The 27,040-nt window shown below is 42.3% G+C and overlaps 1 protein-coding gene across 9 annotated transcripts in view; it reads right to left on the minus strand.

The window, feature by feature from the left end:
• Positions 1-9,332: 9,332 nt before the first annotated feature.
• GOLGA4 (golgin A4) overlaps positions 9,333-27,040 on the minus strand; it is a 98,925-nt gene continuing 81,217 nt past the window's right edge. For 8 of the 9 annotated variants that reach the window (XM_069084314.1, XM_069084313.1, XM_069084309.1 and 5 more), the window contains 4 exons: positions 24,383-24,486; positions 20,455-20,541; positions 12,781-12,844; positions 9,333-10,088 (listed from right to left, as the gene is read on the minus strand). In XM_069084314.1, the coding sequence (XP_068940415.1) occupies positions 12,815-12,844; positions 20,455-20,541; positions 24,383-24,486 (221 nt within the window). In that variant the 3' untranslated portion in view covers positions 9,333-10,088; positions 12,781-12,814. The remainder of the gene's footprint in view (positions 10,089-12,780; positions 12,845-20,454; positions 20,542-24,382; positions 24,487-27,040) is intronic. The other variant, XM_069084307.1, reaches the window with a different exon arrangement.

A 27,040-nucleotide genomic window follows, 5' to 3' on the forward strand; every position in this document is an offset into this window, starting at 1 on the left:
GTGACTACAGACAGGAGAAGATGTACAAGACATATTGGGAAGATAGAAACGACATCTGACAACAGACTGGCCAGATGAAGTGGGTATGAATGAGAGGCTGAGGAGTGAAGACAGGTACCTAGATGACAAGCCTGGTGACCAGAAGGAGGTTATGTCCTGGACAGTAATAAGGAAGCTCAGAAGCTTCAGAGGGTAAATAACAGTTCTTCTTTGGAAATGTTGAGTTTGAGAGGTCTATCAGACATCCAAGCTCAAGAAGGTCAATAAACGTCCAAGAGGCAACATAAGACCAGAGGTCGGGAGAGAGGTTAGGGTTGGAAAAATTGACCTAAGAATCACTGGTACAGAGATTAATTGAACCCACAAGACCTGATGAAATTACCAGGCAAGACAATAGAGAACAGAATAGACCCTTGAGAAACACCCAAGGAATAGGCATGCACCCATAAATCTAATCAGCTGCCAAATAGTGCTGCTTCTACCTCCACAACTCTGATTCAGTCACAAAAAAAAACTCTGAACACTGCCCACGGCCCAGCACCCAGCACACCTTGGAAAAGCTCCCTCCAGGACAAGCTTGATGGCCCTCCTCCTAGGCCCCCAGGCTCACAAACTGAGCATTAGCCTTGCACCCTCATTCCCAAAGATCCGCCACATGTCCAGTCAGTTGTCACATCTTATCACTGCTACCTCAACATCTCTCCTGTACATATTCCCTATGCTCACACAGCCACCATCTTCGTTCTGACCCTCTTTCCCTCTCACCTGGACAGTGGCCTCCCTACTGGGCACTCTACGTCAAGTCCATCCTCCACTCAGATGCCAAATGATCTTCCTAAAATGTAAGTCTGATCACGTCTTCCCTTCACCCAATAACCTCCAGCGGGACCCTAGAATAAAACATAAACTTTCTTTTGAAAGGGGTTTCCAATCTCGGTATTCAATGTTTCTTGCTATTCTCAGAACTCACAGAACTCCATTTCCCATCCTCAGGCCTTTGCCCTGGCTACATCCCATGCCTAGAATGCTCTCCCTCCTCATCACTGGTTCCTAGAATCCCCTCATTTCCTTCAAGACATAGCTCAAGCAGCTTCAACACAGCCTTTCCTGATTTCTGCCGCTAGTGGCCTTCCTCCCAAATCACCTGGGTTTAGTTTGCCTACATTCTGCATAAATTTATCCTGCGCATACTCACAGGTGTATGTGTTTCAGTATGAAACAAGCCTTTGGGGGGATTAGAAGTTGTTCCCCTTTTTCTCTTCTTGCTCCTTAATATTCAGCACAGCGCCTGAGACAGGGTGACTTCATTCATCTGTGGCCCTCCCAGATGAAGAACTCCCTCCACCAAGGCAGTGAGCAGCTTCTCATGGTTTAGTCTTCACTGCTCAGAGCACTGAGTCAGTCTGTGTCAGAGATCAGACTCAAACACAGGCTTTTTGACTGAGAAGTCAGTTCTCTGTCTAGTACGCCACACTGCCTCTTCCTGGAACACAGTAGGTATTTCATGAATGCTTGATGACTGATCTCATGCCAAGAACAAAGCATTTAACATACATCTCTCAGCTCGGCTGAAAGGCTGGAGGGTTATGGGCATGGAGCATACCGTGTATCAGTAGGCCTGGTTTTGTCATTCCCTCATGCTTAACTGTTTTTCCTTGTTAGGGGGTGGGAGAAGGTCCAGAGGGGCAGAGTATGTCAGTATATTGGTTTGCAACTATAATATAAAAAAGGCATCAATTTTTAAATAGGGGGAAAAGACTGGAAGGAGACTGGTGAACCAATCAATAACCAGATGCGTCAAGTACCTACCATGTGCCAGACACTGTGCCAGGCACTGGAGTTCCAAAGATTCAAGTGAAACAAGCCCTCCCCTCGAGGAGCTCACATCTTAACAAGGGAGACCATCTTTGTCCTGGTCGACAGCCAGATAGAGAGGAGCACACAAGGTGGGCCTGCCAATCCGTGAAACTAAATCATTGCTCCTGCATAGTAACTCAATGCAGAGTACTGAGCCTGCCGTCCGAGGGCCTGGGTTCAAATCCTTACTCTGGAGGTTCCTCACTCCCAGCCCCTTCCAGCTCCAAATCCGTGGTCCTAGGTGCTGAATGTTGTTGGTCTCGGCAGCCAGGGGCCCCAGCCCCATCCAGGCCAACTCCATCATTTTACAGCTGAGAACTAAGGCCCAGAGAGACTCAAGCACTTGTCCCCGGTCATGTAAGCGGAGTGCGTCAGGGGCAGGATCTGAAGCCGGGCCCTTTGATGGCAGTCACCATGCAAGGCTGCTCCTCTTTCCGCCATGCTGCCCTCGCTCCATATGTTCCTGTGCTACTTTGGCACTGCCCTCAGAGCTGGCTCAGGAGTCACCTCAGAAAGCCCATCTCCAAGAGTCTGAAGTGATGCCTTAGAGTGTTAGGAAGATGACGCATCACCCACCCAAGACGCTATTTTCCATTTCATCTCATCTCTTCTGGACAAATTCCCTGTAGATGGGGAGGTTCTTCAGGTGCTCCTGTCTGTGGGTGACATCATACCAAATGCAGTAAGTCCCAGAACCTTACAGAGCCTCCCAGAGTACAATCCATGTGGACTAGAGAGTGGTCAAGTGATCCAGAGAAAAACCAAAATGGATGAACAGCGCCTATTGTCTCGACTATGACATGCAGATGGGTGGGTGGGTGGGCCATGAAGTTAATACATCAGGACATAGACCCGGGAGGCCACTCTGCATGAGCACTGACTTGAGCCCAGAATTAAAAATGAATAAGAGGGAGCTGGATCACATTTGGAAAACAGTCTAAGGCTCCCATGAATTCCCAAGCAGCACAACGGCTCCAAGATCCATCTTGTCAAACACAAATATTGTCCAGGAATGCAGTGCAGGGGTAGGTCAAAGACCACTGTAATCACTGAAGAACCCAAGTTGCTGGTGCCACTGGTGAACAGAGAAAGTCATGGTGGGCTCTGGCAGGCTGTGACACATTTCCAATGATGACCTACAAGAAGAGTTGTCAGGGTCATCATGAGAAAAATAAAGGATCAGAAAAGGCGGGTTGGTCATGGAGCAAGGGGGTGAAGGGTGACAGCCCAAATGCTATACCAGCATCAACAAAAATATGAGAAGTCCAAGGAAGAGCGGCAGTGGCGGTGTGGTGGAAAGTAAACAGGGCCTGCAGGCAGGAAGACCCCAGTTCAAATCCAGGCTCAGACATTTACTAGCTGGTAACCTTAGACGTCCCATCACCTGTTTGCTTCAGTTTCTTCAACTGTAAAACGGGGATAGGAACAGCATCTACCCTCCAAGGTTGCTAGTGCCCGACACAGAGTGTTGTATCAGTGCTAGTTGTTAGGACATCAGGTAAGTCTCTTTTGTTTTTGTATCCTTGGTGCCTGGTACCTCACACAATGGATGTTCAATACATGGTTGTTAATGGAAGAATCCCACAAGATGAGAAAGCACAGAGCAACTGAATTATTAATAGAAGCAGAATTTTGGAATAATGCAGGAAGCAAACAGACTGTGTCAGTGGACCTGGGTTCAAATCCAGCCTAGGCCATTTCTGCCTAGGTGACCTTGGCCCAACAACATCACTCCTCTGGACCTGTTTCCTGCTATAAAAATAAAGGACTAGAAGACTTCTCTGCACAGATGATGCTATGATCCTCTGCTGGCTCATTTTCCTCCCAACCTCCCTCCTTGCACCATCTCTTGGCAAGTCGTTGCTCTACTCAGGCTCTCGCCAAGGAGGGCCAGGCCAAGTGGGAGGTGGGTAACCACCTAGCACATGCAACATAGCATGGCAGAAGGGACACTCCTCTGATCTATAAATTCACTTAGCACATCTTTACTTTGTGAGGTCTTCACATGGGCTACAGTGAAGGCTTCAAGCCTTTAGACTCCGATGGTGCTGGGAGGCCAACACCAGCCCAAACTAAGCAGCAGATGCAAAGGCTTGATCAAAATGTTTTTTTCGTGTAGCAAGAAAAAGGATGACAGAGGAGTATTAGGGGAACAGGCCACATTATCAATGATCATAATAAAGCAAATTTAAAGTCTCATAAAATTTGATGATGAATTATAGTTAAAAATAACAAATTACATCAATAAGCCTATTTTTTTTAATTAAATGTGCTTTTTAACCATTTAAACTCAAGAGAAACTAATTTCAACATGTGAAATGTTATTACACCTCAACCACCTCCTCCAAATCTCCATCAGATTCCATGCTTGGCCCCTCGTTCTTATCAGTGAATGGGAGGGTCAGCAGGGTGTGGAGGGCGGGCAGTAACACTAGGCAGAGAAGGCCTGCTGGCAAGTACTGCCTCTGACAAGGCCCAGCTGTGTGACCCTCACTAAGTCACTCACCCACTCACTGCTGAGCTGCAGAGATAATGTTGGAAAAGTCTCCTGACTGAGGAGTTCTCTGTGGTACCGTAATTCCCTCCTCCCTACGGCTGATGTACTTTTTGATTTACACTCTTTCCCAAAGACGTTAAAGCTTCTTAAAAACATTCTTCCAATTTGTCAGTGATAATTATATCAGTTATTATATGAAGGTACCACAAGTTATTTAATCATTCCCCTATCACTGCTTCTACTTTTTTTTTTTAAAGCAATCGGGGTTAAGTAACTTGCTCAAGATTACACGGCCAGTTATTTCTGGATGTGGTGCTAAGTATCTGAACCCGGGATTCGATTCCAAGGTCATCCCGACACTGGGGCCGGTGGTCTTACTCATTGAGCCACCTGGCCGCCCCTACACAATTGGGGTTAAGTAACTTGCTCGTTACACGGACAGTTATTTCTGGGTGTAGTGCTGAGTTTCTGAGTCCAGATTTGATCCCCAGGTCATCCCGACACTGGAGCCAGTGCTCTTACTCGCTGAGCCACCTGGCCACCCCTGCTTCTACTTTTTTGAAATTAAAAATAAATGCTGCTATGAAACTCCTTTAATAGCTTTTCTATTGGTTTTGGTAAGAATCAGGTTGTATTCCTAATAATAGAATGATTGGGTCAAAAAGCACAATTTGTATTTAACTCTATGCTAACACCAGGTGACTCACCAAGAAAAAAAAATCACATCTGTAATTTCACCAGCAAAGAATGTGTGTATACTTGTCTCATTAACAACATTAACAACATTAATAACCTCATTAACAAATTAAGGCAATTCTGAGGTTTCATCTCCTACCTAACAGAACAGACCAAAACAACCCCCCATGTCCACCCCAAACACGTGGAAACAAACACATATACACCATTGGTACAGCCACAGCAGGGCCTATCCTGTTCACAGTTCGACCCAAGAATCCTATCATTGGACATACACTCCAAAGAGATCTAAGTCAGAAACAAAGGTCAATATATAGAAAAGTATCTATGACACCGGTTCTAATAACAAAGATTTGGAAGCAAAGTGGAGGCCCTTCAGCTGGGGAAACTACAAGCGGGAATGTAATGGAGCTTCATTCATGGGATCACAGACTGAGAGCCAGAAGGAAACTCGGCTTGATAGGCCGAGATATTCCTTTTTACAAATGAGAAAACTAAAGTTCCAAAGGAAGAAGGCATCCAACCAAGGTCCAGCCACTAAACGTCTGAAGTACAATCTGATCTCAGGCCTTCCCAACTCCACATACCCAGATGCCCCTATTGTACCACAAGAAATGACAAAAATATGAGTAACTCAGAGAACATGGGAAGAAGCACAGGAATTATTTATTGTACAGTGATATTAGCAGAACCAAAAGAATATGCTCAGTAGATAAGAAATTTTATTTTATTTAAAAAAAAAAAGAATTCCCCTAGTAATTGAAAAACTAAGAACGGTGCTGAAGAACAAATAAGGAACCTATCACCTCTTCTTGGCAAAGAGACAGGATTCTGCAAGCATAATCCTGCACATGCTGTAGATGTAATCATTACATCAGTCATTTCTGCTTCACTGTTTTCTTTGTCATAAGGTAAAGCTCAGTCTTGGCAGGGGAGAGGACAGAGGTTTCCAGGAATGCTATGTACAAAAAGCAGATAAATTTTTTTCAGACAACATGATGTTCAGTACATAGCCTTACTTATAGAGGGTACTAATTATTTTTAAGAGAATTTCAACTTAGAAACACGGAAAACCAGTGATGAAAAATGCCAGAGAGGCAATGAAATAAATATGAAGAAGGAAACAAATATTTTTGCAAATGGTCAATATGGGGATTTGTTTTGCTTGACTATTCGTATCTGTTATATAAGGATTGATTTCCTTTCTTTACAGAAGGGGAGGGTAGAGAGAGAAAGGGAGCAAGAAAACAAATACTTGATCACAAAATAGAATTTTTTTAAAGAAACACAAACAGGGGGTGGAGCCAAGATGGCAGAGTAAAAGCAGAAATTTGGTTGAGCCCTGGCTCCAAACACCTCCAATACCTGTAAAATATGACTGAACAAATTTTAGAGCTACGGAACCCACAAAATGACAGAGAGAAACAAATCTCCCGCTGAAGGCAGGCCAACAGGAAGGGTCTATCACACCAGGCTGGGAGCAGAGCAGTCCCGCATGAGCAGCATGGGCCCAGACATGGGGCGGCCGGGACCAGCGGCACAGACCAGCCAGAGCAGACTTGGAGAATGAATCATTTGCAGCTGCGGTGGTTTCCAGACTTCTCAACCCATAAACACCAAAAAGAAAGTAAAAGGTCAGTGGGGATCTCTGTTGGAATTGGGTGAGGGAAGAGTGCAGTCCAGCCCCCTGCGGGGCACCCCCCCAAGGGGTGGAGGTGGCACAGCAGCTGCCTCCAGAGCTCCTGGACTGCAGATCACAGGCGGACCAAGAAAGCATTCAGAGGGTAATTGCTCTTGCTTTGACCTGCCAGTATCTGGGTCATAGTTTTGGGTGGTGACCCTGGGGTGAGGAAGCCAGGGTGCCAAAGCTTATGGTAGCTGTAGAGAGGGTGCTCTCCTCTTAACTCTGACAGCAGCTGCGCAAACCCCAGCAATTTGCGACAAAGCTCTCTCCATTCTGGAAGCAGAGTTCTACTGTGTCAAAGAGCTCAAAAGTCAAGTAATGGGCAGGCAATATGAGCAAACAGAGAAAACACCATCAAACCATAGAATCCTTTTTTTGGGAACAAAAAGGATCAAAACATGGAACCAGAAGAAGTCAATGAAGTCAAAACTCCTGCATCAAATGCTTCCAAGAAAAATACCAACTGGTTAAGGAGCTCAAGAAGGATTTTGAAAATCAAGTAAGAGAAATGGAGGAAAAGTTGGGAAGAGAAATGAGGATGCAAGAAAATCATGAAAAGTGAGTCAACAGCCTGCTAAAGGAGATCCAAAAAAATACTGAAGAGAGTAACACCTTAAAAAATAGACTAACTAAAATGGCAAAAGAGGCCCAAAAAGCCAACAAGGAGAATGCCTTAAAAAGTCAAATTGCCCAGATGGAAAAGGAATTTCAAAAATTCACTGGATAGAATAATTCCTTCAAAATGAGACTGGAGCAAATGGAAGCTCACGACTTTATGCGAAATCAAGACACTAAAAAACAATCCAAACAAATGAAAAAATAGAAGGCAATATGAAATATCTCACCGGAAAAACCACTAACCTGGAAAATAGATCCAGGAGAGCCAATTTAAAAATTATTGGACTACCTGAAAGCCATGATCAAAAAAAGAGCCTAGAAATCATCCTTCAAGGAAAATTGCCCTGATATTCTAGAAGCAGAGGGCTAAAGAGAAATTGAAAGAATTCACCGATCCCCTCTTGAAAAAGATGCCCAAAAGAAAACTCCTAGGAATATCATAGCCAAATTCCAGAGTCCCCAGGTCAAGGAGAAAATATTACAAGCTGTGAGAAGAAACATAAATTGTGGAAACAAAATCAGGATAATACAAGATCTAGGAGCTTCTACATTAAGGGATCAAAGGGATTGGAATCTGATATTCCAGAGGTCAAAGAGATAGGATTAAAACCAAGAATCACCTACCCAGCAAAACTGAGTATAATGCTTCAGGGGAAAATATGGTCATTCAATGAAATAAAAGACTTTCAAGTATTCTTGATGAAAAAACCAGAGCGGAACAGAAAATCTGACTTTCAAATACAAGAAGCAAGAGAAGCACGAAAAAGTAAACAGGAAAGAGAAATCATAAGGAACTTATTAAAGTTGAACTATTTACATTCCTACATGGAAAAACGACAACTGTAATTCATGAGACTTTTCTCAGTATAAGGATAGTTGAAGGGAATATATGTGTGTGCATATGTATACACACATATATATGTATGGGGGTGTATGTACGTATAAATACATATGTGTGTATATGTATGTACATGTATACATAGACAAGAGGGCACAGGATCAGTTGAATAGGAAGGGATGATATCTAAAAAAATTAAATTAAGAGGTGAGAGAGTAATATAATGGGAGGAGAAAGGGATAGATAGAATATGGTAAATTATCTCATATAAAAGAGGCAAGAGAAAACTGTTACAATGGAGGGGAAGAGCAGGAAGGTGAAAGGGAATGGGTCAACCTTGCTCTCACTGAATTTGGCTTAAGGATTGGGTATATTACCCTATAGGAAAGTAGGGGGGAAGGGGATAAGAGAGGGAATGATAGAAGAGAGGGCAAATTAGGGGAAAGGGTAGTCAGGAGCAAATACTTTTGAAAAGGGACAGGGTCAAAGGAGAAAATAGAATAAGTGGAGGGCGGGATAGGATGGAGGGAAATATAGTCTTTCACAATATAACTACTATGGAAACATTTTGCTTAACTACATGTATAACGTGTATAACCTATATTGAATTGCTTACCTTCCCAGTGGTAGTGGGTGATAAGGGAAGAAGGGAAAGAATCTGGAAATGAACATTTTAAAAATAAATGTTTAGGGGTGGCTAGGTGGCGCAGTGACTAAAAGCGCTGGCCCCGGAGTCGGGAGGACCAGGGATCGGTTCTAGCCTCAGATACTTAAAACCCACATTAAAAAAACATAAAAAAGCTGGCCTGTAACCTTGGGCAAGTTACTTAACCCCAATTGTTTTAAAAAAACAAACGTTTTTAAAAAAATTTGTTTTTTACATGCAACTTAGAAATAAGAACAGGGACTGGGGTAGAGAAATCCATCTTGCCCTACTAGAAAGTTAGAGGGAGGATATAACAGAGAACAGATTGGGAGAAAGGGTATTCAGTAGGCTCACTATTTGGGGGTGGGGGGTAGGGGAAAGACGGGGAGAAAATTTGTAACTCAAAATCTTGTGGAAATGAATGTTGAAAACTAAAAATAAATAAAAGATTAACTAAAAAAAAAAAAACCATAATAAAAAAAAACCACACACTGAGTTTTATAGAGTAAATAAAATTTTATTTTTTTTCTCTGTTCATCCTAGATTGACATTGCCAACAGTCACAGATCAGCATATGGTACAATTATGTATTAACTATTTACAATTTACAGTATTTTTTTTCCTGGAAAATATAAAAGCGAAGTAAACAAATGAGGTACTGCCATTTGGATTCATCAGAAGCAAAAGCTTAAAGAACTAGTCTTTAGCAAAAACAAAAAAATCAACAAATCAAATTTGGATAATATCGTCAAATTCCTCCAATTCATCAGGAAAAACATCTATCAAATTCCACCTCAAAAACGTATTGCACAAGTCATTTAAAATAAAACAGAACCCCCCCCCAAAAAAAAACCAAAATCACCCTAAAATAAATAAAGAGGCAAACCATCAAGTTCAAATCTTAAAAGGAGGGAGGAAAAAGGGATCAGAGTACTCATGGGCTCATCTCCGGGACGCGTTGGTTCATTAGTCAGTACGTAGTATGCCAGCCCCTCCAAAAGAGCCGCCCCACAGCTGAAGGCAGGAACGAGCTCTCCCTAGCTCGCCCCTCCCTCAGCAGCGCTAGCGGTCTTCATGATCCAGTGTCATCTCGGGCCTCTGCACCGCCTCCCTCTCTAGGGCCCTGAAAAGCAGCTCATCATCCGTCCGCCATGCCTTTTCTCAGAGAAAAACAGAGATGTGGACAGTTTTTTAAGCAGCACGATCAAGGAACATTCTTCCTCCCAATTCAAGATGACAATCGTAGCCATGACTGGAAAAGGATAAAAGGAAAGAAGTAAAATTTTCTGTTAACTTTTGGGACTAAAAAAGAACAAAACATTTTCTAACAGTAGAATTCAAATTATGATATAAAGTCTAGTAATTAGCATAAAGGTCTAGAAAGATTTCAAAGTTAAATCCCACAAATCTTCTAATATTTCTCGTACTCTAAACTCTATAATCTTCCAAAACTATTTGTTCTCTCTCTTTTTTTTTTTTGCTCTTTGGAAAGCAACTGGGGTTAGGTGACTTGCCCAAGGTCACATGGTTAGTTTTTGTGTTAAGTGTCTGAGGCCAAATTTGAACTCAGGTCCTCCTGACTCCAGGGCCGGCGCTCTATTCACTGCGCCACCTCGCCGCCCCTATTTGTTCTCTTTTTGGGAAAAAAAAAATGGATGATCCAAAATTGAAACCAAACACTGTTAAACAAAAAAGATATCAAAAATAATTACTTTTTCTAGCTCCACCACCCAAAAGGTGTTTAATAATGGACCTACTGGGAGGCTAAGTGGTGCAGTGAATAGAGAGCACCAGCCCTGGAGTCAGGAAGACCTGAGTTCAAATGTGGCCTCAGACACTTAACACTTACTAGCCGTGTGGCCTTGGTCAAGTCACTTAACCCCAATCGCCTAGCCTTCCCCACTCCAAAAAGCAAAAATAATTAAATAGAGAATTTTGGACCTATTAACAAGCAAAAAGCCCTTATTTTCCATAGCAAAAGGAGGCCAACAAATCTTTACAATGGCCATTCTCACTCAGTAAATACTGCTTGGCACTTCAGAATTTGAAAAGTTAAATTCTATTTGAAACTAGTGGTCTAGTTTTTAAACCCTTGTGAGAAGAAAAACTAAAACTGAAGCCAATACTCCCCTCACAAGGGCTTCCCAGATTAAAATTATCAAGGAAGTGGATCAGACAGATAAATTTCTAGGCTAAAAAAACTACTGGAGATAAACAACCAAATGAGATTAAGAAATCAAAGGGAAACTTCAAAGACACCAGTCCCAGCGGTCCATCCCCCTCTCCCACCACACTGTACATAATGTAAAATTTAAGAGAAGAGGAAATAATGAAAGAGTTTGTGAAATCACAAAAGAAATGAGCTGATTTTCTAAACCTATTTGCAAAGTGAAAAATATATCCCATACATATATAATTGGCCTTTTCCTTATTACAACTGTATATTCATTATGAAGTTAGGTTAATGATCACATTGGTGTTAAATTAGAAATACTGTCCTACCTTTTCTGCCAACATAAACTGCTCTGACAAAGCTTGGGGACAGCAAGTGTGGAATGATTTTTACAGCCATCCATTTGCTCGCTAAAATTACCTAATAAGAACTTTCTGAAGTTCTTCATTTTACTTCTTATTTGCATAGATATACTATGGACCCCGGGAGGGGGCGGGGAAGAGGGCATGCTGCCTTAGGTTTGCCTTTGCAGTCCCCCCTCCCCCATGCATAAGCAAAGTGTCCACCACATGACAGGTGCTCAAGAAAAAAGACTATTGAACTGAATTGTCAAATTACTGTATTCAAATGAGAATGTCAGTGCCTACAGTAAATAGATTTAATTTTTTTTATTAGAATCTTGTGGGTTATTCACAGGCTATTAAAACTTTTTAAAAGAAAGGCTCGATAAGTAGGAATGATATACATCAAATACAAGAAGAGGGTCAAACATAATCATAGTTATCTTTAAATCAAAAAAGTTTGAAAATGAAAATGTTATGAAAACTCACCAGGATCAAGGTAACACTTGTAACTATAAATACACTTCAATCACTGGTTACTGCCATTAATTCAGACTTTGTGAAAATTCACACATAGATCAGGCTGAACTTTTCAGGGGGGTGGGGGGGGAGAGAGTCTGTCAAGGACTTCAATAGAATGAACAAAATTACAAAGGGAATTTTTAGATACTATAAGAGAACCCACTGGACTAACAAAACATTAAAATAGGTTCTGTCGGGGCAGCCAGGTAGCACAGCAAGTAAGAGCACCGGCTCCAGTGTTGAGAAGACCTGGAGATCGAATCCTGGGCTCAGACACTTAGCACCCACCCAGAAACACCTGGCCGTGTAACCTTGAGCAAGTTACTTAACCCCAATTGCTTAAAAAAAAAAAAAATAGGTTCTGTCAAGTCTCTGATTGGGCAGAATTTGAAGCACATTTAGTATTATTAAAGGTAAAAAGAAAATAGTTCTCAACAAATATTTTGAACATTTTCTCTAATTCAGAATTGACGCCTACAACTATGGGCACATTTTATCAAGTTAAATTTCAGATCTGTGATATTTATAATGTTAATACTCATTTGCCATTTGCTTGGCATTTTTCTCTATTATTATTGTTTCAAAAACACCCTGGGAATTTGGTTGGTGTTGCTGCCATCTTTGAAAGGAGGGAGGGGAGGGGGGCTGGACATTTTTTTACTCCTGTCCTTAAAGGTTTCCAAGAGCACCTTAAAACATCCAATGAGTACCTGAAGTGTTAATGTTTCAGAAAATCAAGTCAATTTAACCAATGTAAAAATGCAGGCCTAAAATCAAGAGGTCTTTCTTAAGATCAGTTCATGATCAAAGGTTTTCATTGGAGAGGAGAGAGTTCCAGGGAAGGGTTCATCTCATGCAGGCCAATCAATGTGGTATAAAAGATTCAGCGTAGAGGGGTCTTCACTCACCCACATGCTAACTATGCACAGACTGACGGCTTATTCAGAAGATACCACTGCGAGCTGAAGCAAACTACAAAGTCAGGAAGAAAAAAGCGCATTGAACGACTTTTAAGAATGAACATTATAAAACACACCTGAGACACACATATAATGTTAACAGGTTGAAATAGCATTCTATTTAACTTAGTCTTCCCCATAAGGAAGTTTAGGCCAATGAGGAACGATTTAAAGCTCCCTATGACTCTCCTGTCCTCGGCACACACCACTGTTTGATTTCTTAGATTCCCTTTACAAATTGTACAGAAAGTTTAACATCCTGATAATGAATATCTATACCAGGGAAGGAGGGCAGTGTAATTCATTTTAAGCAAACCCAAAATACCAAAATTCAGAATTATAAATCAAATCAGATGAATATTTGCTATGCAAAAAAAAATTTCCTTTCTAAGAGTTTTTAAATAGAAGCTCTGCCAGTGCATTTAAAATATGATTTGATTTACAAAATAAAAAATTGCAAAAATTCAATTACAACTCTTTTTTAGAAAACCACAATTTTATAAATTAAGATACATCCCTATTTTGAGATTTCAATGGCACAAATCACATTTAAATTACTATTAGATGAATGTCTTGTATTTAGGGACAAGACAAATGAAACAAAATGAAGTTTTGTCTGAAATAGTTATTAGAAGTGAAATTTCAATTTAATCTCTTGATTTAAAGCCTTAGAATCAAAGAAACATGCCCAGATCACAATACAGTGCTGTACTAAAGTAAACTTGTCTGAATGCAATGCATGTGCTGCATATTCGGGAAGTATCCTAAGTACTGTGTAATTTTACACTTCCAAGTTAGTTTAAAAAGCTGTACATAAACTGTTAATAAAAGTCAAACCCAAGCACTGAAGTGAGTTCAATTCAAGAAGCTTCATTCGATTTACATTCAAATTCAATGGGAGAACTTGGGATGCTCTCAAACCCTTGGATTTAGTGAATGTCAGTAGCAGAGGTTATCACTCCTTCATCCGCTGAGAATACCGATTTTCCTAACCTACAGTCCATGGGCCTAGGCTTCAATTCCCTAGGAGGAATAAAGGCTGATCCTGTCCATTAGGAATCCTTCTATGCAAAAAGGGGCATATCCAACCATCCTGAAAGCCCATGCAGAAGGTTCTACTAAAACAAGGTGAAGGTGCTTTTGTACAAGAGAAAAGGGACAAAGAGGAGGAAGAGCAGCTGCCACATTTTTAAACCTTAAGAGTTTGAAAGTTAGAAATAAAAGTGGATGATTTATTTGTATACAACAAGAAACAGTCTACTGAGAAGTATGCCAATCAACAAAGTAAGAAAGTTATAAACCAAGCTAGGCTTTTCAAACAGGCCTGGACAATGAAAAGTGACAGAGGTTAGACTTCCATTCTTTTATAAAGTTAAATTCTGGCCATCCAAGAATTTGTGAATTTCAATACATGCTATTTTATAGTAGCTAGAAGGATGAACCCAGGGGCCAGAAAATCTGAGTTTGAATCCATCCTCAAACATTTACGAGCTGGGTGAGCCCAGGCAAGTCACTTTGCCTCTGCCTATTTCTTGGTCTGTGAGCTGATGAAGCCAATAGCATCTTCCTCCCAGAGTTGTTGTAAGGATCAGATAAGACCTTATTTCAAAAGTTCTATACAAATGCTAGCTACTGTTATGATTATTAGCTATTATGTTAAAAAAGGATTTTGTATATGAAGAGTACATGTGGTACGGGGCAAAGTCTGAGCTCTGATCCTAACTGGAAAGCTTGTTTTGTAGAACTGAGCTGCAGGATCCTCATCTTTAAAATCAGGTGAGTGGAAAGAACAATTCTGATCATGACAGCTGCTAAGGGTTAGGTTTGTCTGTGGGCTCTCTGGGTGTTCTTGAAGCAACAGAAACATTTTATACCTGCTTGATATTCCTTGAATAGATTGCTCCTTTTTCTTTAACCTGACTAGAGGAAGAGGACGGTGACCAGTGAATTAGGAATTAATTCCTAATCCTTCATCTGCTGAGTGAAGCATCCAACATGCCAGTGACTGACTAGCCGAGGGAGGCTGGTCTGGGGTTCAGAAACTTAGCTGATGCCAGTCTCATGTCTGGGAGAGGAAAGTCTTCTGAGGACCAAGAGCCATTCTTATACAGGACCAAAGCTGATGCAGGTGTCTGAAGATGGACCCCCAGGACCCACACAAATCATGGTAAGCTAAGGATTCAGCCCAAGGATTCTTAGTGGACTACATCAGTTTAGGAGGTGAGAAACAGCTACCTTTTGTAGGGTAGATTTCTTCTCTTCAGGCATTTGTAAAGACTATCAGCTTTACCACTAATATTTCTATATACTACTCTTTTCCTCTGTGAATAAGCCTTGGGAAACCCAATTTATGGTCTGAATGTGCAGTAGAGAGATCAAAAGAGCAGTGGATTAAGAGCCAACAAACAGCCTCTTTACCAATTTTCAGAATTCCACAGAACCTCAAAAGTTGGAAGGGATCACAGAGGATAATCAACCAGTGCAGGCAGGGTTTTTGGCAGATTACAGTACAAAGGAATCCCATGACCAATGTCTGGGGACTGGGGCGGGGGGAAGGATGAAGGTAGTAACGATGACAATAAAAACAGACATTTATGTAGCACTGAAGATTTACAATCACCTTCTAAGCATAAGCTCATTTTATCCTAACAACTCACCAAAGCAGATGCTATGAATATCATCACACCCATTCTACAGATGAGGAAATTGAAGCAGATAAGGAATATGGATGCTAAGGGACTTGCAGCAGGATGCATGCATGTGCACACACGCGGCGCACACGTGCACACACACGGCGCACACATGCACACACACATGCACCCCCCCGCCCCCCAGGTGTCAGCAGCATCTCTTTCCTCCAGGGCCAGGGGTCTCCTGGGTCCCTGCAATGATGGGTTCCTGGCCAGGATATTCCATACAAAGCTCGTAAAGTTTGCAGCTTTAATGTATATAAAAGCATTAGGAAACTTTAAAGGGCTATAAATGAAAACTGGTATTTTCATCATAACAAAGCTACGTCCTAACACAATATCTCCTACATCCATTTTGTGACTTTGCATGACACATTTTCACTGGCTTCCAAGGAAGGACCGGCCCCCACAGCTCTGGAGAAGTGAGGCCTCTGGCAAGCTGCAGGTTAAGTGACCTGCCAAAGGCAAGGCGTCCACTGGGAAATATGCTTCTTCCAGCTGTTGGGTGGAGGGATGGGGGCTGCATTTAGCCAAAGAAAGGATCTAGAAGTTTTCAAAGTAGATGAAAATGAAATAATTTTTGTGGAAAACGAGGTAGACCCACTCCTGAACTCCTTGGCCTTTCTGTGAGGGACAGGATACCCCAGAACATGCTGACCTGGTCTGAGCAATGGCAAGGGAAAAGGCTGAGATGGCAACAGTAGCGCAGCAGGAAAGTCAGGAAAGCACCTGATAAAAATGGAAGCGAACATGGCAACATCCAAGACGTGCAGTCTTGGGAAGGACACAGGATTAACAGGTATCTGAGGTCGGGTCTGAATTCACGCCTTCCTGACCCAGGACAAAGAATCACTCTACCCACCACACCCCCTAGCTGCCCATCAGTGCCCAAGTATAAAAAGTTCTATTAAAGAGACAGGTCCATCAGCTAAAATTTCCCCCACGTAACTAGTCACTGTACATCTAAACAGTACACACAAGACTGACCAGGTCCAAGGTCTCCAAGTTTGCAAAGCAGGCTACAGACAAAGCTGGTGGGCAGGACTGACTGCCACTGCTCTTTAGCCATCAGAGGAAGCCCCATTCATCAGGGGGCCCAGATTCAAGTCCTGTTCTTCCCTTTACCAGCCGATTCACCTCTGAGCCTCAGTTTCCTCCTCTGTTAAGATGGTAAGAATAATGCTTGTACTATCAACCCACAGGGACTGAACAAGCTAACAGTGGCAAAAGCACCATGTAGGTATCAACTAAAGAGGCATGATGGGAAAGAGCACTTGAGACCTGGGTTCAGATCCCCCCTCAGACATCTGACCAACTGTGTCCTCTGAGAATCTCATTTCCTCATGGGCAGGATAGAGCTGCCAACTGGCAGCCACACTGTGATGCAGAAGGCTTATGGGCGGGAGCGGGAGCCACTTCAAACCCCAAATGACAGCTAAGTTTTCAGTGTGAGCATTTACACCCTGGGATTCAGCAAACACCAGTCATAATTTATTGTTTTTCTAGACTTAAGAAAGTGACAGAGCTAAGACCTCAAATTAAACTTAAAAATGTGTCCAGAGGGCTAGTTGCTAGAAAATTACCAGCACATCCTTGGCATATTCTGATCAGGAATATGACCTCGATGATCCAATCATCAACAAGATGAAACAAGGCCCCAAAACAGCTGGCCTAGCACAGGAAAACAGAGGCACAGAGGAGGTTAAGAGTGGCTTTGCTCCACATCCCCAATTTCCACTTGAAATGTCTCTAAACTAATTTTTTCAACATTAGTAGAATTTTAGTCCCAGTCTGACGATGTCAGTGTTGGAAGAGGCCCTGAATGTTCCACTACAGTGAAGTATGGGATAGAAGAGGCATCAGACTGCCTACTCAAATGAAGATCTACAGAGAGCCACTGTGCTGAACTCAGTGTGTGTGCCTGTGAAACCTGGACAGGCTACCGGAGCCAGGCCAGGAGACTGAACCGCTTCCATCTGAATTGTCTTGGGAAGATTCTGAAGATCCCCTGGCAGGTTAAGGTTCCAGACACTAAGGTCCTTACTCGAAATAAACTGCCAAACATTCAAACACTGCTTCAGAGAGCGCAGCTCCCATGGGCTGGCCACGTTGTTCAAATGCAAAATGTACACTTGCCAAAAAGACTGTTTTATGTAGAGCTCACACAGGGTGAGCGTTCACACGGTGGTCAGAAGAGGCAACACAAAGACTCAATCAAGGTCTCTCTCGAGGACTTTGGAATCCACGGTGTGACATGGCAGACAGTGGCACAGGGTTGCTCAGCACGTGTGCCCACATCGGAGAAGGTGCTGTTCTCTAGGAGCAAAGCAGAACTGAAACAGCTCAAAGGAAACGCAGAATGTGCAGATTTAGAGATTGCACCCCAAATGTTCACATAGGCTGTTTGTGCCCAGTCTATGGTAGAGTCTTCTGAGGTTATACTGGTCTGATCGGTCACAGTCAGACACATTAGAACTTGGACTCTAGCACAGTGGTATCATCTGGGTCCTCTCTGAGAATGAAGGACAACAAGCAACCAAGCTCTAACATTGATTACAACTTCCTTGAGGGGAGGCCCTGTGTGCTTTTCAGGATTTCGATTTCATGTATGGTTGTGTTTTCATTTAGTACATACCGTGTTTCCCCGATAATAAGACCTAGCCCTCCCCTTACTGTGTAAGATTCCTCTAAAATAAGCCCTCCCCCCAAAATAAGCCCTATTGAGATTGCTATTGTAGTGAAGGTGATCCCCTGCGCTACACGCTACATTACGGTACCCTCTGTATACAGCGCCACCCCCCCCCGGTGAAACGCACGCCGCGCTCCGAGCTAGCTGCATCCAATCAGAGCTACAGCAGTGAGCGCATCATCCTGTTCTTCCCCAGTGATTTGCTTGCTGGCGCCATTGAGAGCAGTGCCGCGGAGGAGAGCTGAGGCAGGACAACATAATAAGCCCTCCCCTGAAAATAAGCCCTCTGGGGTTTTTCTTTCCAAAAAATTAATAAGACAGTGTCTTATTATCGGGGAAACACGGTATTTACAAAGGCCTTCGTGCAAGGCACTGGGATGAAAACGTGAAGAGGACCCGCCCTATTCTCCACTGAGACACAATCAACAAGCATCTGTGCCAAGCCAAGTGCCAGGCATGGGGATTCAGAGACAACAAAGAAATAATCTCTGCCCTTGACAAACACCCATTCCCCTGGGAGGACCCAGCCACCAGAGAGGCAGCCAGGCACTGGGCCAGAGCATTTGAGCACTGCCCAAGTCCTCCGAGAGAGGATGAACCCCTGTGACCTCTGACAGCACAGAGAGGATTTCCAACCCTTGCCTTCCTCCTTTTGTAGAAGGAGGCTGGCCTCGGGGACTGCCTGGTGCCCGCCTCCCCTGGAGCCCCTGAAGAGAGCACAGATGACAACGCCCATCAGAGAAGGACAGAGACACAAGAGGAAACTACGAGGTCCGGCTCTGGGCCAGGACTGGGGACAGGACCTGGAAGGAAAGGTAGGAGGCAGCAACAAGAGCTTTCTCTAAGAGGGCAAGCAGCATGAGTAAAGAAAGCTTCACGAGTAAAGTCACTTTTTAAAGCCTTTTTTCCAAATAAAAAAATTTTTAATTTCTGAGCGTCAAACATTTTCTTCCTTAATTACATTTAGCAGATAACAGTTCTTTCAGCTATGGAATACACTACCAGAAATGAGTTAAGCTACAAAATTACTTATTAAAAACCAATTTTTTAATATTACAATTAAATTTCTCCAGAGCATAAGATTACATTTACAGGGGATGGGAAGGAAGGAATAGCAGAACTATCTCACAAGCACAAATGGAAAACTTTTCATCAATGCAACAGCACAAAAGTAAACATGCAATTATCAAGGTCATAAAGGCAAGTTTCCAGAATGTATTGCTGCCCAGTAAATAATGCAAGCCCCATTAAAACTTTATTGTCTGCACACTGCACAAGCCAGTCATCGACTACTGATGGAGAGAACAGCTGGCTCCAGGATGTGTCTGGGCTTTCTGGACTATTAGACTAAAATAAGAAGATTGGAGAGGAACAAAGGCCAAGCATTTCTGCCTGACCTTCCCAATCTGCTCATTTTTCCCCTATAGCCTGACACACAGTAGGCACATAAAAAATGTTTATTAACTAACTTTTCAAAATGAGGAATGGCAGACTTATTGAAAACCTAGCTAAAGAACAAGTTAGCCTTCAAAATTCTCTAAAAGACTAAGCATAGGCAATGTCCTTCTGTCAGGGATGCCCCAGAGGGAATTGCTATTCAGGGAGATGCTGGACCACATGGCCTTGAGGAGGAAAAGATAAGAAAAAAAGAGGTGACAGAGAGGCAGAAGATGATGGGCCAAGCCTTCAACTGCATCTAAGGGCTGCCCTGTTGCCTTCACTGATCAGGCACAAAGAAAACGTCTATACTGGTCTTCTTCTCTGACAGCTACGAAGAGAGGCAGCTGAGCTTGGCATGACTTAGGGGGAACTGTTTTTTCCCAACCAGCTGATTTTATATGAAGATTTGTCCAATGATAAGTGGCTACATCTTTCTCCCCTGTAGAGGGTATCCAAAGGCTTGGTAATGTCTGAATTCTATGATCAAGAATTAGTAAACCTTCAAATTGTTTGCTTCTGAATTAGGAAGCATAATCTCTAAAACATTATTTGTACCAGGCTCAAAAGATTACTAATTATACCAGAAAAAATGTCATCCATCCTTTAACTATCCTATTTGTGCTTACACATAACTAAGTATCTAGTCCCAGAAGGAAATATTTTGTCTTCTAAAATACCCACTGACAGCATCTTAGCTCAACCTCCTCAGGGTAAAATCCTTGGCAGTTTTTAGACTTTTGAACAAGAAGGACCAAGGCAAAGTTCACTTATTTGTAACTTAATGAAGTCATTTGCAAAGCCTACCAGTGGTCGGGCATCTTCTCGTTCTAAGATTTTCTGAGTCTGATCAGCAGGAAACTTCAGGACTGTGGTTATGACTTTTGCCATTGTCTAAAAGAAAAATTGAAGAGGATCAATGATAATCATCATAGTAAACAAAGCCCGACAACAACAATTTGATATGCACCAGCTAGAAGTCTGTTAACCAAGCTAAGAGTATTATTCTTTAGAAATCTCAAAGAAAGCCATGACAAATGAAGTATGATGTGAAGATTATCAATCAAGGAAATGAGATACAAAACTGAATAATACATTATTCCAATCAGACGGCAATCCTGAAGTCTTTTGGTCGATCTCATAACAAAAGGGAGCTTCCCGAGAGCAGAAGCTACCTGGCACTACCACATTCAAATACTCTTAGCCCTCTTCATCTTGTTAAGATGAACTTAGGAAAACCACAATAAATGGCTCACCAATTAGTAAGGCCTTTTCCTTTGGAACAATCTATCTGAGAACTGATGCAATGACAAAATATATGTTCAAAGTAATCAGAAACGGATGGTCACCCCAAGCCCAACCGAGACTCTATCACATCATAGATCTCACAAACACTGGCTACTGCATGGACATGAACATGCTCAAGAGGGTTTGGGATTTTTTTTCCCAATACATGCAGCACATCAGCCTACTGGAAATACAACTTAGATTTTTAAATAAACACGGGATGTATTGCTTTGCAGAAGACAGATGAATCAAAACATTATACATGGCAGCTTGCAAAACAAGATCCTAAGTTGTGCAGATCTGAATAAATATACCATAAGTCAGACTGTTACCCATAAGCTCCTGGAAAATTCTCCTCAAAGGATGAAACTTTCCCTATTTGGTTCTCAAGGTGAGGAGTTTTGAGGGAAACAGAGAGGAAAGAAGACACCACTTATGAAAATAAAATAACAAATTCAGTGCTTAAATATAAAATCATGCCCAGCTATCAGGGATGCTATAGAAATTCTTTTTATATTATGCGGGAAGTTGGGAGAACCTTATGAGCATTTTTCCTTTGCCAACTTGCACTTTTGCACATGCAGAGTACATCTCCATGAGTATGTGTTTTGCTGTGTGTGTCCATCTGTGTATGGGGTAGGGGAATGTTTGAAATGAAATGCCGTCTGTCATTAGCTAATTACTTTGGTCACATGTGACAAAAATCAATGCCATAATTCTTTCCCAGTTTAAAAGTTTGTCATCAGAATGCCAGTTTTTACTTACTGTAGAGTCAACATAAGGCCCAGGTACACTAAGAACGTCCCATAAACCAGGAACTAATATCATAAACCATAAATTTTGGTTTTTCCAATTCTCACATCCCTCAAGACTACCATGACAGGCTGGAAAGTAAGACTCAAAAATTATAATTCAGTTCTCAAAAGATTTTTAGAAGCAACTTAGAGAAAGTCTTTATTTTAGCTCTCACCTTACTAATTAGGAGGGCACAGCCCTGCACTAAGTCTAAAATTCAAACATATTAGTTGGTGTCTTAAATATGCCCAAATCAATATTTCATCCTAATTATTTCAGAGTTCATTGCCTAGCATGGTCAAACAAGGTCAACATTCTTAAGAGACCTTAAAGATCCATCTTAAGAAAGATGCTTAAAAAGAGAATTGGTTTGGATGCACTTGACAGGTTGTTCAAGGTCATAGAAATCTACTTGTGCTACTTAAATATAACAAACAGTTTATAAACATGCAACATTAAAGGGCTAGCTAACCTGTTAGGAAGGCACATACTGGACACATGTGTATCCAAAAATCTGTTTGAATAAATGAAATGTAATTAACTATTCTACCATTTGTCAATTTGCTAAACAATTTATTAGACACCACGTGAATAGGAAAAAAAAGCAACATTCACTTCATCAGACTTTTTTTTAATGTACAGTTGGTTAATTCACTATGATGTCCCCTTTTAAAGTTATAGGCTTTGCTGACTGCCCAGTTAGGCAGCCTAAACTCCTGCCAAGAATGACAGAAGATACCATCTTAACAGAGATGCCCAGGCCCACTGCCACAGAACACTGTTCTGACAACACACTCCAGGTACAGTGGGGGAGAAATGGAAAGCTAAAATGGAAGAAACTGTTGCTGATCTCCCTTTCCATTAGGAGAGGTCATTACACAACAGCTGACAGCAGGAAATGCTTTTTTTTAACCCAAATGGGGCAAAGGGAAAGACTTTCTCTATTGACAATAGCTCAGATACTCAGAACTTAAACAAAAAGGAAAGTGAAGGAAGGCACTTTGGATGCTGCTCTCTGTGGCAAACATTTGACTCTTAAAATCACCTACCATAAAAATGAAGGCCATCGCAAGCAATAGCAATAGCAGATGAAGCAACACAGGTCAAGGAAAACGTGCATCCTGCAAAACGTGGCAGAGCCGCGGGCGACGATGACGTCATAAAGGGACAACGCTCCTGGGCGCCAGCATTGGGAATCCTCAGCTAGTGTCTACCAAGTCTGTCAGCACGGTCTGCCGTCTCTCAATACCAACTTGAGGACATTACAGAATTACAACAGATCACCTTTCACTCGTAGTAGCTAGAAAACCATAATAATTAAGCGGAAAAAAAACAGACTTCTTCCTCAACCTCGGGCAGATCGCGAATCAATAAGCTTTCAGAAGAAAGCTCTGCTCATGCAATTCTTGCATCTGCTACAGGGGCTACTGCTCAATGGTACCACATCTTAGACCTTCTCTGTTCATCCTCACACTCCCCATGCTCCCCTTCCCCTCAGGAGGCTGAGGCTCAATCCATCCTGCACAGCAGCAAACTGAGCCAGATCAAGGGGAACCTATGTGTCCAAGCACCAGATTAAACCACAGCCTGCCCTGGGGCACAAACAAGAACTGAGGAGGGGAAGTCAAGGTCTGATGAGAGAGCAGAAGAAAGGCCTGCAAGATAATGAGAGTGGGCACTGGGCAGGGGAGACTGCAGCTTTCTAATATGCAGTCTTCCATCTGTGTCCACGATTGGTAACCGGTGATCCCACAGAGAACTGTGGTGGATCATGGGTCCTACACTGCCGAGCTGTCAAGAGAGGGAAGAGGCTGGGGCGACATGGAGTCCTGGAATCTTGACTGCACTGACCAGCTGCAGTGCTAATCTGAGTTTCATTCCAAGTGTTCCTGTAGGCTGTGTTCTTTTATTTCCAGGTCTCATTAGAGACCAAAACCATGATTTGCCTGAACACCCTGTCCTCTCCTCTTCGAGCTACGTGGCTGAATTCAGGCACAGGGGGAGGAGCATACGCACCCCAAATTTAAAGCATTCAAGCACTTCTCCACATGCCACAGACACGTTATGTGTTCTTCCATTCCTATGACGTGAAACTGTATGTGAGAGGCTGCTCTCAGGAGAAGCCCCCGCCAGCAGTGGCTCTGGACACGTGGACACATGTACACGTGGATGGGCCAGGCCATTCTAAGGTGACATCACCAGTTAATATTCCTGGACACTGGGGATGATTTTTTCTCTTAACCAAAGTAAAAGGTTAGGTTTTCCTAAATGTGTATTCTTTATTCTGGAGCATTTAAAATACTGCTACAATAACCAAAGAAATGGAAAAAAAACATTTTTGTATCTTTAGAAGATCTGAAGTCAAAAAATAAATTATTCATGGCATAATTCAACATAAGTATAACTTCTAGTAATCAGCATTACCAATGGTAATCATAAAAATAATATTTACAGATGTAATGAATCTAAGCAAGATCTGCAAATGTGTTCTGTGCACCAGGAGTGAAATCCTGTATCAAATAATCATCTATGGCCTACAAAGAGCACAGTATGGGATACACCAAAGGAAGCACCATGGTGAGGGCACATGGGCAACACTCTCTTCTAAACTAAAGCACACGATACATCACCAGAAATAGGGTTTCTTCCATACCTTCGTTTCACGACCCATCATGTATTCAAAGAGCACTTTTCTCAAGTACTCAAACTCAGTTGGCTCTCCGAACAGAGAGACATCAGCATGGCACAGATTCCCCCCTGTTGAGAAACAGATCAAGAACAAATGATAAAGAAAATCATGTAAATAAACCGCTTACCACTTAAAAGATTAGCAGACTAAAAACAATCAAGACAATAAAGGAAACAGTAATTTTTGCCTAATGTATTCATGTGGATAAAATCTAGCCAGAGGGTTGGCCTGCCTCTGCTTTATATCAATACTTTTCCTAAAGTTCAGGTTTTCTGGCATGGATTCTCACTTTGGTGCAGAAAGCCTGAGCACTGTGCCTTTTACTTAAAAAAAGACAAAGAATGCCTAGGAGGGCTGCAGTAATTCTCCAAAACTGCTGTTTCTCATTTATTTAATTCATTCTCTTAGCATAGTTTATCTAGCCTAAATGTGTTTGTAGGACCATGACATCAGGAAAACCATGACATGACTTGCAGGTGACTTGGATTTAAGGGAGGGAGGGCTGTGCAGGGTCACCAGCCTCATTTCCTCCTCCAGAGCCATCTGGGGCCAGTGGCCAAATACAGATCAGGATGGTTGGAGATGGCCCTGCACCAGAACTGCAAACCTGGCTGAACAGGAGAGCAAGAGCTTCAACATGAACGGAGAGCTGCAGAATGATTCTCCTTTACCAATCTGTCAGGACTCTTTTTGCCTATGTAATAGTCTAGAATGACAGTCTTTTTACAATAACTTTTTACAAGTTAATAGCTTTCAATTCACAATGACTTCATTTCAAAATATGGGAGAGAATGGAGTTAAGTTTACTGCAATAGCAAATGAACTTTTCTCTTTTACTCAGGTTTTAAACAGGAAATACTGCAGGCTAGACTGAACAAAAAAAACTGCTGACAAAAAATTGTTTATAGATTCTGTGTCATCAAAACTGTATTCTGAATTTGAAACATACAAGAACAAACATCCCAAATACAAAATAAAGAAATCAGCTTTTATCTGGGAACACAAATGTCTATTCACACTGTGGAAATCACCAGGGCCCTTAGTGAAGTGTATCCAATGGAATTCGGTTTCCAGAAAACATGCTTTCCAAAGAAGCGCTTCGACCTGCTCTTTTACAGAATTTTTCCCCATGTGTTGCCTGGGGTTACTGTGTATTTAAAATCTCTTTTACTGCAGTATATGAAAGCTAAAGTTTCAAGTCAGCAAGCATTTGTTAAGTTCTTACGATGGGACAGAAATGCTCACTCTATCGATCTCTCTTGTGTCTGGGTCTCAGCTTTAAGGAACCATCGTGCAAATTATACTCACACAAATAAACATGGTTTGTCAAGAGGCAGCATGACATGACATGCAAAACGCTGTGCCTAAAATAAGCAAAACCTTGGCTCAAATCTTGCCACTAACAATTAGTAGCTGTCCCATAATTATTCCTGGGCTCAGACAACGCCCTAGATCTACTAAACCCATAAAGAGGTTAGGATCTATAGTGTCTCCTCTAATGAAATCACCAAGCCTGTTATTCTTTTCAAGTGTTTAGTCACGAAAAGCCCATCCGCTGCTTCAGATAATTTGAGAATCTCAGAAGTGAAGCAGAAGACTTTAGATCTAATCCATGCCTGAATAAGAATTCCTTATACAATCAACCAAGAAGCATTAATCATTATTCACTGTGTGGTGGGTACTGCTTTAAGTGCTGGGATAACATCCCCCCCACAAGAAGCTGAGATTTGAAGGTAGAAATCAACATGTACAAATGACACACTGAGTAGATTCGGGGTAATAACTTCAGAAGCTGGAAAAAGAATGGTTACCTATGAAAGATGGGGCTTGAGCCAAGCCTCCTGAGATCTGGAGCTGGAGGGGCAGCCAGTGAGTACACAGAGGCACAGGGCTGGGAGCCAACCACTGCAGGAGGAAGAGCAGCTCAGCCACTGTGGCTGGACTACAGAGGGGAGGCAAAAGCCAGAAAGAGGAGAGAGCCCCAGGTGGTGAAGGGCTTGAAATGCCAAAAAGAAGCACTCAGTATTTAACCCTCAAGACAGTGACCTGGGAGCCACCAGCTTCCTGAGTAGGAAGGTGACACTGTCAGACCTGCACTTTAGGAAAGTCACAGATGAGAACCAATTAGAGGCAAGAGACTGATCAGAAGATTACTGCAATGGTCCCTGCTGAGGACTTAAGCTAGGGTGGTGCCTGTAAGCATAAAGAGAAGATGACGAGAGAGAGAAGCTGGAGTAGAAATGACAAGACATGCCAAATGCCTGGAGATCTGGAGACTGGAAATTGTGTGTGTGGTTCATCCTTCATTCCTGAAGAGAACCAAGGCATCAGGAAGGTGGATGCCATGACATGCAAGTGAATTAAATTTGAGCAAAGTCAACAACTGAGTCAACAACTTTCTCCTCCCAGGCCATATGAATCTAGTGGCCAGCTATGGATCAGGATAATGGAAGACAGCCCAGCACCAACACTGTAAACCTGGGTGAGTAAGAGGACAGCGATAGCTTCCACATGAATGGAGGAAATTCTTAAGAAGGGTATGTGGGCAGTGGGGATGATAAGTTCTGTTCTACAGCCAAGAACTGGAAATTAAGGAGAGGTTCATCATTTGGGGAATGGCTG

The sequence above is a fragment of the Petaurus breviceps genome, unplaced genomic scaffold, assembly GCF_028583685.1.
Source record: "Petaurus breviceps papuanus isolate PSGF00001 unplaced genomic scaffold, PetGlider_PUasm1.0 174, whole genome shotgun sequence".
NCBI classification, from domain to species: Eukaryota; Metazoa; Chordata; class Mammalia; order Diprotodontia; family Petauridae; genus Petaurus; species Petaurus breviceps.